The 15,714-nt window shown below is 37.0% G+C and overlaps 1 protein-coding gene across 1 annotated transcript in view; it reads right to left on the bottom strand.

The window, feature by feature from the left end:
• Positions 1–15,714, bottom strand: part of LOC108913084 (fibrillin-2-like) — a 117,965-nt gene that overhangs the window by 2,686 nt on the left and 99,565 nt on the right. The window contains exons 22-38 of the mRNA XM_018718562.2: positions 14,239–14,551; positions 13,854–14,102; positions 13,596–13,801; positions 13,289–13,541; positions 11,641–11,799; positions 10,844–11,562; positions 8,362–8,743; positions 8,007–8,299; positions 7,688–7,820; positions 7,383–7,631; positions 6,761–6,964; positions 5,199–5,324; positions 4,902–5,141; positions 4,627–4,819; positions 2,488–2,665; positions 2,182–2,430; positions 1,927–2,130 (exon numbers count right to left, since the gene is read on the bottom strand). Of these exons, the coding sequence (XP_018574078.1) occupies positions 1,927–2,130; positions 2,182–2,430; positions 2,488–2,665; positions 4,627–4,819; positions 4,902–5,141; positions 5,199–5,324; positions 6,761–6,964; positions 7,383–7,631; positions 7,688–7,820; positions 8,007–8,299; positions 8,362–8,743; positions 10,844–11,562; positions 11,641–11,799; positions 13,289–13,541; positions 13,596–13,801; positions 13,854–14,102; positions 14,239–14,551 (4,350 nt within the window). The remainder of the gene's footprint in view (positions 1–1,926; positions 2,131–2,181; positions 2,431–2,487; positions 2,666–4,626; positions 4,820–4,901; positions 5,142–5,198; positions 5,325–6,760; positions 6,965–7,382; positions 7,632–7,687; positions 7,821–8,006; positions 8,300–8,361; positions 8,744–10,843; positions 11,563–11,640; positions 11,800–13,288; positions 13,542–13,595; positions 13,802–13,853; positions 14,103–14,238; positions 14,552–15,714) is intronic.

Here is a 15,714-nt window from a genome sequence, read left to right as displayed (position 1 = left end):
ACTACAAAATTTTGATGATTAAACTAGCCCTTATTTACAGCAGTGATGAATTTATATGACATTAGTATACGGGAAACGTCAGCAAAATGCTGCCATAGCATTGCGTGTGCATGCTGAACACGAAAAGTTTGGTGTACAAGACTGAAGTGGTCCACTGTGGAAGAATTAGGTGAATGCTCAAAGAACGCTGTGCGTTTCAATAATAAGGGAAAACCTTCTCTTCTGGCATGCACAGAGTTGTGAATACTCCTAGTGATAGCACATGTGAATGAAATCAATGGTGATAACTTCGAACATGTTATCTCATCGAAATTAAAAGGTTAGTTGGTAATTTTATTTTCAAGTTTCTAGAAAAACGTTATTAATTTCAAGTGTTCTGTATAAATGGTAATAGAAAATAATTATTATTGGGACACGTTTATGCACAATTTTACTTGGTTTTAATGTTCCTGTCTGGCTTTTATTTAGAACTCACTCAGAGTTACCGACATCTTCGCACATACAGGGTGATTCACAACTTATCCAAAAAAATTTGGGAATAGATGCGGCAGGAGAAATGGAGTCAATATCTTAAAAAAAAATTTTGTAGAATCCTTAATAATTTTTGAAAAAAAAATTATTGAAGTTGTAGTACATTCAACCATTACATAGCTGGACAACTGTAGTCATTCGCAATACATGTGGCCTCAGCAACTCCGAATACTGAAATCTGATTTTACAATCGTCGCTGCGTTAGTGTTTAGCTGTTATCTGTGGTGTTTACAATAGTTTTTTAGTACCAAGTTAGTGTCGTAATGTGTAGTGTTAATGTAGAGTTGATGGATATCGTTTTATTTATGGTGAAGTAAGACAACATTTTGTATTATGGTGAAGCAAGAACATTTGTGTTAGTTTGTAGAAATTGAGTAAGACGGACCAATATTTTGAACAGTTGTTGTACCATTAGGTATGTCAAATGATTTTATTATTTAAAACCACAAATTAATATTATTAATTAATAAATAATAATAGTGGTAAAAGCAGTTTGCTGATATAAAATAGGTGCTATTTATTTCTTTCCTTGCGAAAGTTTTTGTCTGTTTTTATCACACTTTGCCGCCATGCCGGTCACATTGGGCAAGGTCAGGTTTTACAGTGGGCCAGTGCCGTGCAGAAGTGTATTTTTAAATCATTTTCGAACTGCCCTTTTCAATTTTTTCTTTACAAAATTGTATTTGTAAGAGTCCCCTGTACATCCAAAATTTTTTTTTATAAGTTCTGAATCACCTTGTATAACCCCAGTTAAGATGGTTCTATAGTAAATAGGCAACCAGCAATACATTTTTATAGATTTTTATTACACAGTTTGTCTAAATATGAATTAATCCACAAATAACAGACTTTCCTACATTCTAACGCAGATTTTCTATAAAATAGACTTAGTTTGGAACTCAAATTACTTTTGGTGTAAAGAAATTTGTAATTTTCTGCTTTTGAAAAAGCACCATCGTAAATTACAAATTTCTTTACACCAAAAAGTAATTTGAGTTCCAAACTAACTCCATTTTATAGAAAATCTGCATTAAAATGGGGGAAAGTCTGTTATTTGTGCATTAACTCATATTTAGACAAACTGTGTAATAAAATCTATAAAAGTGTATTGCTGGTTGTCTATTTGTTATAGAGCCCTCTTAAAATTGATGCTAAGCCATTTATGTGCAACTTCATCATAAAAAATGCAATTCTTAGCTGTGGATATGCAGGAATGAAAATAAATATTTAGCTAATCATAACCTAACCTAATCACGTCAAAATGAAATGTTAATAAATAAAGAGTTGCAAGGTTTCAAAAATTAAAATAAAATTTTTCGTAAAAGTTGATAACTGTTTTTTTTTTGATATTTGCTAGGTATTAAAAATAAATTCAAATGAAATTTTGTCTCATACCGTAACAGACGGCTGCAGCTTTATTATCCTCGTCCTGTGCCTCGTCTGCGAGAGGCCGATCTTGATCTCCAGCTCCTCACCATGATGGTGCCTCCTGATCCTCCTTCTCAAAGCGTTCCTCTTGAATATGTAACTTATGGTGTCGTTGTATGACGTCCGCGCCAGACGAGAGTGTTTCGACGCTCTCCTGTGCCTGCCGTTAACCTGAAAACGATATTTTAACACACACTCGTCAAAGTAAAAATCTCCACGTACCTTGCACGAGAAGCACCCCTCGGTGGTGATCAGCTTGTCGTTGGAGGCCGACCCATACCTGTCGTCGATGGGGAATGTGGGAACGTCCCCGATATCGGGAGCGTACCCGGTGTAAGCGGGGGTGACGGTGGACAGGCAGTGACCTTGGCCGATGCGTTGGTAGCCTTGGGGACAGCCGCAGGTGTAACCGGAGCTGCCCATGCTGGTGCATCCAAAGGCGCAGGGGGAGCTGGCGCAACCTGCACTCACCTGAAAATCGACGGAATCCGTTAATAAAGGGGATTTATTTTTATAATGATGGTTCACCTGGATGCAGATGTTGAGTTTGTGATCGAACTGGTATCCTTCCGGGCACCCACAGCGGTAACTTCCCGGGGTGTTGAAGCAGGTGCCACTGCTGCCGCAAGGGTTGTTCTGGCACTCGTTCTCGTCCACGCACTGGTTGAAGTGGTAGTGGAGCACATACCCCTCTGGACAGCCACATCTGGAAAGTGATATGTACAGGGCGGGCCAATTTCGATATTTTTTTAGAGACGGACAAAAGTAAACGGACCCAAGTTTCAAGAGAAATACAACAGCAAAAATTCTTCAATGTTTTTTTATATTGTCTAATAATTTTCTTTTACTGAAAACTTTTTGTTCTCGTGGATATTATTTATTTCATTTTTTTATGCACTAATGGAAAAAATTAAGGGGTCAAAAAAATTTCCTAAATTTTTACGTGATTTTTGAGTGTATTTACGTGTAAAATTAAAAAAAAAGCACTTTGAGCTCTAAGATTCCAGTTTTTAGGTCTTTTGGTCAAAATTTTTTAAGAGCGATGGTTATCATGCAATTCTAAGAAATAGTGTGACAAAAAAAATTTTGCAAATTTTCTTTTTTTTCCGAGTCCAAGGACTTGAAACAATTTTTTTCAGCTAAGCCATTGCATGGACCAGATAGCTTGTTTATTCAGCTTCAATTTCCTTTTTTTTTTTAAATTTCGATACGACCATTTTTCATCGAAATATCGGACTTTTAATGGAAAAGGATCCTTTTGTCAATCATCGATATCTCGGCGACAAATGGTCGTACAGAGAATTGAAGGGCAGTTTCAAAAATTGGAATAATTTCTTATAACATGCTGCCGCAACTTTTCGGAACATTTTTTTTTTCATCTTTTACACGAATTTTTAAAAACAGGAAAAAAGAGTAATTTATGGTTTTTAGAAAATTGACGGCTAAATTAAAAATATTTGCGAAATGAATAATATTAAGCGTGACTTTTACAGTTCGATATATCCAAAAGAACCCTGTGAAGTTTCATCTCGATCTAGCAAACCGTTTCTTTGTTTGAAACAGTCAAACTTTTGAAAAAAATTAAAGGGTAGTGTTTTTGAGCTTAAACACTTCATAATCATGATTAAAAATGGAAAAAAAATTGTTTTAGGTTATTTTACATTTTTACTGCAATTAACGTTTAAATTGATGTAAAAAAAATAATAAAATTTTCAAAATTTTTCGAAGTTTTCTTTTGTTTTATTGGAAAACCCTCCGGACATTGAAGAAAACAAAATCCAATTGTTTCCAGCACTATTCGGCTTTTTAAAAAACTATCCTTCTCTGAAAAAAATTTCAATTTTTTATTTTTGTCAATTTAAACGTTATTTGCGGTAAAAATGAAATAGTCACTTCGTGAATATATCTAACTTAGCCGTCAATTTTCTAAAAAACCCTTTTTTTCTTGTTTTTTAAAATTCGTGTAACAGATGAAAAAAATTTTTTTTTCTCAAAAGTTGCCGCAACATGTTATAGGAAATTTATTCCAGTTTTCGGAAGCGCCCTTCAATTCTCTGTACGACCATTTGACGCTGAGATATCGATGATTGAACACAAACCCTTTTCCATTAAAAGTCCGAAAAAAAAAGAAAATTTGCAAACATTTTTTGTCATGCTATTTCTTAGAATTGCATAATAACCGTCGCTCCTAAAAAATTTCGGCCAAAAGATATAAAAACTAGAATCTTAGAGCTTCAAAATGCTTTTTTTAATTCCTGATACGACCATTTTTCACCTAAATAGAATCTGTCAAAAATCACGTAAAAATTTCAGAAATTTTTTTGACCCTTTAATTTTTTGCGTTAGTTTAGTACAATGGTTAAGGTTTGTTATGCGCCAATAACAGATTTACTTTTTACTTCCTTAGCTTTAACTAGGAATCTTTCACCTGTCCTTGTTGTTCTCGGGCTAAGCTCTGTGGGAGCAGACGCTAATTTCATTAGATAATTGAAAAAATGATTTTAAGTAAAAAGTTTCATAGGATATGTCTGTAGAACATTGTGTTTTTGAAATATGGGGCATTAAAATCAGAATCATTGTATTTACTGGTAAAGTAAAATCTGTCACATTTCAAAAAAATTTCCACCTAATCAAAAATTTTTAAATTTCATCCACTAATTCAGTCACCTGTACCCTCCCACTAAGTTTTGACAGCCTTCCGTACACTTGGAGTCGTCCTCGCACTCGTCAGAATCCAAACAATAAGTTCCCGACGTCGACAGTTTGAAACCTCTCGGACAGATACACCTGAAGCTGCCCAGTGTGTTCACGCACCTGCCCGGCTTGGGACAGATGCCCACTTCATCACACTCATTTATATCTAAAAAAAAATTATAACACAAAACCTAGAACTCTCAAATGTTTTTGATCAATTGTCAATTCCGGTATAAACGTGTCCTAACCTTGGCATCGATCCCCGATCTGACTATACCCCTCCTCGCATCCGCACTTGTAGCTTCCCTCGGTATTGATACACTTCTGCTGGCAAATGTGCTGTCCCGTGGCACACTCGTCCAAGTCGCGGCAAGTCAAACCGTCCGGATTGAGGAGGAACCCGTAAGGACACGAACAGATGAAACTTCCCTCGGTGTTCTGGCAGTTGTACTGGCAGTGGGAGACGTTGTGTAGACATTCGTTGATGTCTAAAAATTATTATGAAATCGAGCATGATATCGCATGACGGTCGTGTCAAAACGTACCTAAACAGTACAAACCGGAATTGTCCAGCTTGTACCCCTTGTTACAAATACACCTGTACGATCCCAAGGTGTTGATACACTGACCATTCTGGCAGAGGTCGGGAATAGTCTCGCATTCATTTACGTCTAGAAAATATATCATTATTCAGGGCAGGCAAAGTACATTTTTTTGGTGCCATAATTGTATTTAACGCGCGCATCTCTAATATTTAGACTAGCGCACTGTCATAGACAGCAGAGGTGACCTCATAATGGGGCAATAAAATTAATGTCTCTTTAGATAAAAATTGGAATAGACGACAAAGAAATTTGATATCCTGATATTGAATATTGTGATGACTGTTTTCAATCAAAAGAGATGGGTATTGTAACAATGCAGGCAGTCCTCGAGTTACGTCGTTTCAACTTGTCATTTCGAATTGTGTCGAACAATATTTTAACACCAGTCATCAATCAATCTAACGTCAATGGTTCCGAAATACGTCATGGGCTATTTCACAATATTTTTAAGGAACATGATTCAAATTTTGAAACATTTTAATGTTAATAACACAATTATTACTTCGTGTCAGTGTTATCGAGAAATGTATGAAACAACCTCGAATTGATACATTTGTTTAAACCAATGATTTAGGGTTTAATATGGTTCTTTCTATTTTTTCAATTGTGAAATAAGTATGTACCAAATATATGGTTTGTTATATAAAGTATGATTGTTTAATATTATTATGTTGTTCTTTTACATTATGTTCTGATAGAACATAACTCTTTTATACAGGGTGTTTGTAAATAAGTGCGAAATATTTCAGGGGGTGGTTGCCCAAAGTTATTTTGTGAAATAAAGTGAAATATGCTTTGTTTCCGAGATAGTGTTTAAATTTAAATTTTTTATTTTTTTTTATTAATTATTTCAGTTTTAAAGATATTGACCTGAAATTTGAAAATGTTGAAGACCTGAGGAATCGAATTATAGTCGGGTGTGAAACAATAAGAAATACAGTAGGAATATTTCCGCGAATACGAGTTGACTCTTGTATCATTTGTGAGAGAGATCATTTTCAACAGCTGTTGTAGGTTTGCGACTATTAAAATACATAAAAATCACCCCAAAAAATGCACATTTATCCCTCCAAAGCGGTTTTCAAATTAGGAGTCAATATCTTTAAAACTCTCTGAAATAATTAATAAAAATAAATAAAAAATTTAAATTTAAACACTCTGTATCTCGGAAAAGAACGACTTATGAGCTTTTTTTCACAAAATAACTTTGGCAACCACCCCCTACTTATTTACAAACATCCTGTCCTGGATGAAAAAAATGTATCGACTTATGTCATCTCGATTTACAATTTTGAGAACTGAAAATGCCGTAAGTACGGAGGACTGTCTGTATAGAATAGTACTTAAAGCGTGCATCTCTAATTTTTAGATTAGAGGAAGTCCATCATAAAGAGCAGACGTTACTTCGCAGTATAACTTATCTGCAATAGACTCGAAATTAATTTTGATATACACTAAACGTCCATCCTATTTGCACCTGAAAAGTTTATAATTGCACGTACCTTGTCCGTCGATCAGGAACCCGCTGTCCAAGCACAATTCCTGATACTGCGGAGAGAACCTGGCTGGGCACAGTTCGCACTGAGGCCCCCAGGCTTCTCCCATAGAGCAGCAACAGTCTGCCTTGGAGGCTTTCTTCAGTTCATTGTACGGGGTCCTGCACCTGCCGTTTATCAGCTGTCTATAGCACATACCCTGTCTCCTATCTGAAATAATTACGAAACTAGGAATATTTATTTATGAGCCAGAGCGGCCAGAGACCATTTTTTTTTTTTAAATAAAATTACAGTGAATCAAAGCGAATGCAGATAGTAAAGAGAACAAGTACAATAAAATAAAATTATTAAGTGAAATATTACTGTTAATAGGAAATTATTATTTTTCCCTTAGAATTATACAAACATTTACAAAATTTTACATTAGTTTGTAAAAATATCTGGATTTAATTGATATGCATTACGGGACAATGTTTTGCAAACAGATCTTAGTCTAGAATATCAAATCTTTAGAATTTGAATTCTTATATTTCATACGAGCTCGTTTTTTTATAAAAAGTCACTTAGGTTTCCTCAACGAAAATCTCCTCAGTAGCGCACAATTTAAATAAAAAAAATAAAGACATACCAATGCAACGCTTCCTATCCGAGCTGTGTTCGAATCCTTCAAAGCAGTCACACCTGTAAGAGCCCTGCAAATTTACGCAACGTCCATTATTACACAAGTTGGGATTTTCCAGGCACTCGTCGATGTCTCGACAGTCGTCCGAAAGGCCGATCTGGGAGTACCCTTCCGGACAGATGCACATAAACGAGCCGATCAGGTTCTTGCACATAAACTTGCAGTTGTTCGCCGGGGTGTTGCACTCGTCGACATCTGAAAGAATGACGCTATGACATTGGATCATTGGGTAATTTTACTGTTAAACATACCCGTGCAGTGCCTTCCATCTGGAGCTAAAGCGTAGCCGTACGGGCAGATGCATCTAAATGATCCGGGGACGTTGTGACACCTAAACGCACATTGATTGCCTATTTCGTGGCACTCGTTGACATCTTCGCATGTCTGAAACGTTTTGAAATTTGTAGGTTATGTGAGGTTATATACGGACTTAACCTCACATAACCTATATTCGCGGAAAATGACACAAAACAAATAGAATTAAAGAGAAAATGAATCATATTTGTACAAGATAATAAAAAAAGGTTTATCTTCACTCTAAAACAAGTTCAAAAGTGTTAATTTACTAACTTGTAGAGATCCAGAAGCCCATCCGTCGTTGCAGCTACACTCGAAACCACCAAGAACATTCGTGCAAGTACCGTTTCCGCAAACGTTTGGGGTACTGACACACTCGTTGTCATCAACGCATTTCTTCCCCGTGTTATCCAGGACGAATCCGGACGGACAGACGCAGCGGAACGAGCCGTCCGTATTGATACATTCGCCTCCGTCGCACACGTTCGGCATCAGTTCGCACTCGTTCAAGTCGCTGCCGGTGTCCATCCTACCTGGGCCCTCGGGACACATCTTCAGGAAATCAGCTAAAAGGAAAGGTCATTCTCATCCTGGTAAAAATTTTTTTTTTTACTAACTCTATACTTACGCGAACCTTCCGTGGGACATCTCTCACAGTATTTCCCCCAGGCCTGCGCCTTCGAGCAGCAGCACTCCTTAGCCGTCATGCTCATTCCGCGGGGTTCCAGGCACTGACCCCTGTTGTAAATGTCGAAGCACTGCTCCTGTCTCACGTCTATGCACCGCATGGTGTGCTGCTCGAGGATGTAGCCGTCGGGGCAGGTGCAGAAGGCGTCCCCGTCCGTGTTGGTGCAGGTGCCAAACTCGCATATGCCCGGATTGACGACGCACTCGTCCACGTCCTCGCACACCCCGGTGATCGAGCTCAGTTCGTAACCGTCAGGGCAGGTGCACACGTAGGAACCCATAACGTTGGTGCATTTTCCTGGCGGCGGGCAGATGCCTGATGACTAGAAAAGGATGTTTTGTTATTATTTTTTTACTATAAAATTAAGGGTACAGATAAAACGTATAAAATTCGAAACAAGAAAAAAAAAGTGCACAAATATTCAATGAAAAAGTAATCTTATCGGAATAGTATCCAATCAATAATCCAGATGGTTGGACGGAAAAACTGGGGTGCACAAAAAAATTTCTAGTAGAACAACGAAAATGTTTATCAGACAGTTTGTAACTGACCACAAAGACATACGTCATTGTTTATAAAGAATACCTTATTTTGGTTAATTATTTAGATTTTTTTTTTGTTTTTACACTTTTATTATGTTGTTTTTTTTTCTATCATTGTCAGTTTTATTATTCGTTTTGTTTTTTGTGTTTTTATAGTTTTATTATTGTTGTCCCTATATTTTGTTTGTTTCTCTATTTTTGTACATTGTTATTATTGACTTAGATTTTTTTTGTTTTTATAGTTTTATTTCTGTCGTTGCCTGTTTGTCCGATTTTTTGTAGCTTTATACGAGTAGTTTTATTGTTGTTGTTTCTATTATGTTTTTTTCTATTTTTGTACAATTTTACTATTGTTGGTTTAGATTTTTTAAACTGTACAATTTTATCATTGTCGGTATTATTTGTCCTTATATTTATAGTTTTATTGTTATTCCTGTTTTTTTTTTATTCTTGTGCAATTTTATCATCGCAGGTTTCAACAGTTTTTTCTATTATTGTGTAATTTTAGTGCTATTGGTTTAGATTTTTGTCTTTTTATAGTTTCACTGTTGTCCCTATGTTGTTATTTTCTATTTTTGAATAATTTTATCATTGTTGGTTTCTATTTGTGTATTTTTATAGTTCTATTGTTGTAAATCCTGTTTTGATTATTTTTCCATTTTTGTATAATTTTCTCATTGTTGGTTTCAATTTCTTGTTTTGTATAGTTTAATTTTTATCCCGTTTTGTTTGACTTTCTATTTCTATTTTTTTGCTTTATAGTTTTACTGTTGTTCCTGTTTTGAGTTTTTTCTATTTTGTATCATTGTCGGTATTATTTTTCCTTATATTTATAGTTTTATTGTTGTTCCTATGTTTTGTTTTGTATTCTTGTGCAATTTTATCGTCGTAGGTTTAAATTTTTTTTTCTATTTTTGTATAATCTTATTGCTATTGGTTTGAATTTTCATCTTTTTATAGTTTCACTGTTGTTCCTATGTTGTTTTTTTTTCTATTTTCGAATAATTTTATCATTGTTGATTTCTATTTGTGTATTTTTATAGTTCTATTGTTGTAATTCCTAAGTTTTGTTTTTTTTTCTTCTATTTCTGTATAATTCTCTCGTTAGTTTCAATTTCTTGTTTTTTATAGTTTCATTTTTATTCCCGTTTTGTTTGATTTTCTATTTTTATTTTTTATTTTATAGTTTTACTGTTGTTCCTGTTTTGAGTTTTTTTTTCTATTTTTGTACAACTTTATCATAGTGGGTACTATTTTTCGTTATATTTATAGTTTATTGTTGTTCTTATGTTTTGCATTGTATTCTTGTGCAATTTTATCGTCGCAGGTTTAATTTTTTTCCTATTTTTGTATAATTTTATTGCTATTGTCGATTTAGATTTTTGTCTTTTTATAGTTTCATCACTATTGTTCCTATGTTGTTTTTTTCTATTTTTGAATAATTTTATCATTGTTGGTTTCTATTTCTGTATTTTTATAGTTCTATTGTGGTAATTTCCAAGTTTTGTTTTTTTTTCTTTTTTTGTATAATTTTCTCATTGTTGGTTCTTATTTTGTATAGTTTTATTTTTATTCCTGTTTTATTTGATTTTTCATTTTTGTACAATTTAATCATTGTTGGTTACATTTTTTTGGTGTGTTTATATTGTTACTGTTGTTGTCCCTATGATTTGTTTCTTTAATCTACTTTTGTACTATTTTATTACCGCTCTTTCTCATTTATATTTGTATTTTTATAGTTTTACTGTTGTTTCTATATTTTTTCCTATTTTTGTACAAATTTTTATCATTGTTGTTTTGGATTTTTTGTTTTAATTGTTGTTTCTGTTTTGCTTTTTTTATTATTGCACAATTTAATTAAATATAATAAACTTTCTTACCTCCTGGCACTCATCTATGTCCCTGCAGTTATGCTTATCAACCGTCAAAGTATACCCAGTGGCACACTCGCAGTAGAACGACCCCAAACTGTTCTTACACCTCCCGTTCCTGCAGAGGTACGGCATCATGTGGCACTCGTCCACGTCCACGCAATCGTTGTCGTTGCTCAACTTAAACCCGTCATTGCAACGACACTTGTAGGTACCGTCCACGTTTATGCAGGTACCGTTATTACATATGTTAGGGTGCCTCACGCACTCGTCTATGTCGATGCAGCTGTCGCGGGTGGAGGTGAGCAGATACCCAGTGTGGCAAATGCACTGGAAGCTGCCCTGGAGGTTCTTGCACTCGCCGTTTAGGCAAACGTTGGGTTTCTCCACGCACTCGTTGATGTCCACGCAGTCCATGTAAGTGGCGCCGTACTTGTAACCCTCGGGGCACTTGCACTCGAACGTGCCCGGGAGGTTTATGCACTGGGCGTTGCCTTCGCACGGGTTCCTCAGGCATTCGTTGTCGTCTATGCACTGGTGGGAATTCACGTCGTAGATGTAGCCGTGGTTGCAGTGGCACTCGAAGCTGCCGGGGGTGTCCCTGCACACCCCGTGCTTGCACGTTGTCGATGGCATCAGCTGGCACATGTTTATCTTCTCGGTCTGGTTGGTGAAGGGGTTGATTATGGTGCCCGGGTCGGTGCCGCCGCACAGGGAGTAGTATTCGCCTTGAAGAGAGGAAATTATAGTACAGTTTGGGGGTTTCGGTGATTATTTAAACGTATAAATATGACATTTGTACCTACTGGTGCCTGCTAGAGGACACGGTTGACAGTCTACACCCCATCCCTGGCCCATGGAGCAGCAACAGACCTTCCTCGTTTGGTTCTGGCTCATGGGCGTGGAACAGCGCCATCTGCTCCAGTTCAGGTAGCAGGGTTCCTTTCTCATGTCCACACATTCACCTGTAAGAAATTCGTCGTATGTTACGTATGATTTTTCAACTACTTTAAATCTATCGTTGGAAAAAAAACCCAAATAGATGCTGCTGTTGTTCGATTACAATCTGTTAATTAAAATGAAACTATATGGTGTACACTGCTGTGTTACATTTATTTTAATTTTATTTTTGTAAAAGACACCAATTTGTACACTACTATAGCTTCCTATCACAAAAATTTGTACAAACTTCAAGGGTCCCCCAAGGATCAATTCTAGGGTCACTGTTGTTTATTGTTTTTATTAATGATCTAATTGAAAACCTTGACTTCAATTACTTGCTCTATGTGGACACTATTTTGTTGCTCTTGGAAGTTGAACTAACTACAGCTTGACAAAACTCATCTTATCCGTGAGATTCACAATTCGAGAAGAGAGTCTGCAGTAGGAATGACAAAGACAGGAGACCTTAATAGTAGAGCAGTACTTTCAGATAGAGAATGAGCTTTGGTGCTAGTGCTAATTGGGTTAGGGTATTTTATTAATTGCACTGCATATTTATACAGAATGATTAAGAAAATTATCCGAAAAAAAAATTTTGAATGTACAGGGCTCTTACAAATACAATTTTGTAAAAAAAAAATTAAAAAGAGCAGTTCGAAAATAAATAAAATTTTACAACGCTTATTTTATATCAGCAAATTCAACTGTTTTTGCCGCTATTGTTATTATGTGTTTCAATTAATAAAATAATTTGACTAATTTTTTTAATAAAATTCAAACAACAACAACTGTTCAAAATTTTAGCCACCGATGTGTAAAAGCATTTGGGCCCGTTTTACTCAGTTTCTACGAACTAACGCAAATATTGTCTTGCTTCATCTTAACACAAATGTTGTCTTGCTTCACCACAAATTAAAATGATATCTGTCAACTCCGAGGTACTACACACATAAGCCATTTTTGACTCTTGAAGAACTAATGTAAACACTATCGAAAAAACATTAATACTAAAATCGGATTTCAGTATTCGGAATCGCCTGGGGCCATGTGGAAAGAGAGTGCATTGAGCACAGCGCACAATGTGAATGACTCTATAGATTACAGTACCCCAGCGATGTAAGGGTCGAAAATTTTTTTTTTCGGAAACTATAAGGATTTAAAAAAATTTTTTTTTACGATATTGACTCAATTTTTCATGACACATCTATTTTCAATTTTTTTCGGATACATTGTGAATAACACTGTATTTAGAACTTTATTTTTTCCCGTTGTGTGTTTAGAATTAAGAGCAGGAGAAATAGTATGAAAAGGGGCAGGTAAGTCTGCATGCGCAAAAATGTTTGAGTTCAAAAAATGAAACTTGTCCAAGAGCAACCGCAAGAACGCCGAAAGTTTTTAACAAGCTGGATTTCGGCTCCAAAGTCTGTGCTCCCTCATGCGTATCGCGTCACTTGTAGAATATTACAAGGTGAATAAGTATCAAATTATAATTATACAAACGTGTGTACTTACGTCTTCCAGGCAACGGCATGTATCCCTCGGGACAGACGCAGTGATACTTGCCGGGTTCGTTCACGCATTCCCCCACGTTACATATCCCAGGATGTTCGACACACTCGTTCACATCCACACACATATACCCGGTCTCGTCCAGTTTGTACCCGTCATCGCAGGAACAAATAAAACTGCCAAAAGTGTTGGTGCAGTGCCCGTTCTGACAGATATTATCGTGTTCCTCGCACTCGTTTATGTCCTCTAGAACAACCTGAAATGTGTCTCGTTGAACAAAACGAAAAAACCTCCTTCCTCCCTGACTTACCGTGATCTCATTGGGCTTGTATCCTCCGCCTCCCGGGCAAAGCTGTTGGTATTCCAGGGCGTCGGAGGGAGGGCATACCTCGCACCGCGGACCCCAGGCTTGGCCGACGGAGCAGCAACAAGAAGCTTTTGTCACATAGTCTGCGCTGGGAGCCGAACACTTTCCCGGGCCGTCGTATTGTAAGAAACACCGAGACGTTCTACGATCTACACAAGGACAGATTAGGGAAGTGTAAGTTTATGTCGTTATATTTCTTACCTATACAGGCATTTCCTTCAGCGACCAGTTCGTGGTTCGGAGGGCAAACGCAGCGGAAGCTGCCTTGGGTGTTGGTGCATTCCCCGTAAACACAAGACTGAGGGCTCTCGCACTCGTCGAAATCAGTGCAATTCCCGCCGGAACCATCGAGTTTGTAGCCGTCGTGGCACTCGCAGAGAAACATCCCGAAAGTGTTGACGCATTTTCCGAAAACGCACAAATTAGTGAACATGTCGCACTCGTTTATATCTAAAATCGTTAACAACGTGTAGATCATATTATCAAAGCAACAAGTTCGGCTTACAATTACTGTTAGTCGCTACTCGCTAGTGTTTTAGTATGGGGTTAGTTTGGATTAGTACGTTTCTTCTTAACGATTACTGACCGACACAGGACTGGTCGTTTCCCTCGCTGGGATGCATGAAACCCATCTCGCACTCGCATCGGAAGGATCCCGGGTAGTTCAGACACTGGCCGTTCTCGCAGAGCGAGGGATCGTTGGAGCATTCGTCTATGTCCACGCAGTTGTAGCCGTCCCCTTTGAAACCCGAGTCGCACTCGCATCTGAAGGAGCCGTCGTTGTTTATGCACTGGGCATTCTGGTCGCAGCCGCCGTTGTTGGTCAGGCATTCGTTTATGTCCCGGCAACTTATTCCGTTGCCGGTGAATCCGTCTTGGCAGCGACACTGGTAAGACCCCTGTGAAGGAAAACTGTTGAAATGACAAAATCAACACACCACTAAAAATTGGTCCCAATGTAAGTCTTATGGTTTGATCATCTCCGCTTTGAATTGTAGGTTTATTCCTCGGTAATAAAGCTAATGTTGAAGTTTTTACAGACGTAAATAAAAACAACCAAATATAATTATTAACCAATACATTTCGGCATCAAAATGTAATGAAATAAAACACATTTTGTAGAAGCGATGAAAAAAATAATACTACCATGTGTCTTGACGGACCAAATAAGAATTCATACTTTTCAGGCCACGTGATTGCTGCCGAAAAACATGTCTGTCATATTTGTTTACATAATTGTACACGGGTGCAAGAAGCTGATGCTCCTTACTTATGTATGCAATTATTTCTACTGTTTCTAGTGCGAAGGATTGACACAGGACTGGCCTCCATATAAATAAGTTCAAAATTCTATGTCTCAAGTTAATACGAAATTGAGCCATTAATTAATACATTTCTGCGTTTTAAATACCGCTTCTTTAAATGGCCCCCTTGCAAATTTAGACAAGATTTACGGTTATGAAGTTAGAAATTTTATGTGTGTGTACTATATAAAGTAATGGGTAATCCATTTCGAGCTTAATAGATAATAAAGCTCTGCCATTTGACATTTGTCAAATGCCACAGTCTTCGAGACTGATATTTCTTTAGTTAAAGGTTTGCCACTTCACAATATGGAATGTTTTACGACGGAATAACGCGTTAAAATTATTAACCACGATTATTATTATTATTTATTCTACGAAAATGGTGGATTTTCGGTGGCTGAATTTCGCGCATTCCACGGAGATTATGGTCAACATAATCGTCCATCCCAACAAACAATCATCAATACAGTGAGGAAATTCGAAGACACTGGTAACAGACATCACAAGACCTGTGCATCATCATTTTGCATGTTCAACTGAAAACATAGCCGCTGTGAGTGAAAGTATTGACAATTATCTGAATCTTTCGATTCCGCTCCAAGATCACCATTTGGGCCTGTCATACGGCACGTTGTGACACATTTTGCATTTGAACCTGCATCTCAATCCATATAAAGTCCAACTCTCGCAAGAACTCAAGACGGCTGACTATAGATTGCGCCGTGAGTATACCAATTGGGTGCTGGAACAACTGG

The sequence above is a fragment of the Anoplophora glabripennis genome, unplaced genomic scaffold (genome assembly GCF_000390285.2).
Source record: "Anoplophora glabripennis isolate ALB-LARVAE unplaced genomic scaffold, Agla_2.0 scaffold30, whole genome shotgun sequence".
In the NCBI taxonomy this organism is placed as follows: domain Eukaryota; kingdom Metazoa; phylum Arthropoda; class Insecta; order Coleoptera; family Cerambycidae; genus Anoplophora; species Anoplophora glabripennis.
The sequence above is the reverse complement of the archived record's forward strand: the minus strand, read 5'-3'. Positions and strand labels throughout refer to the sequence as shown.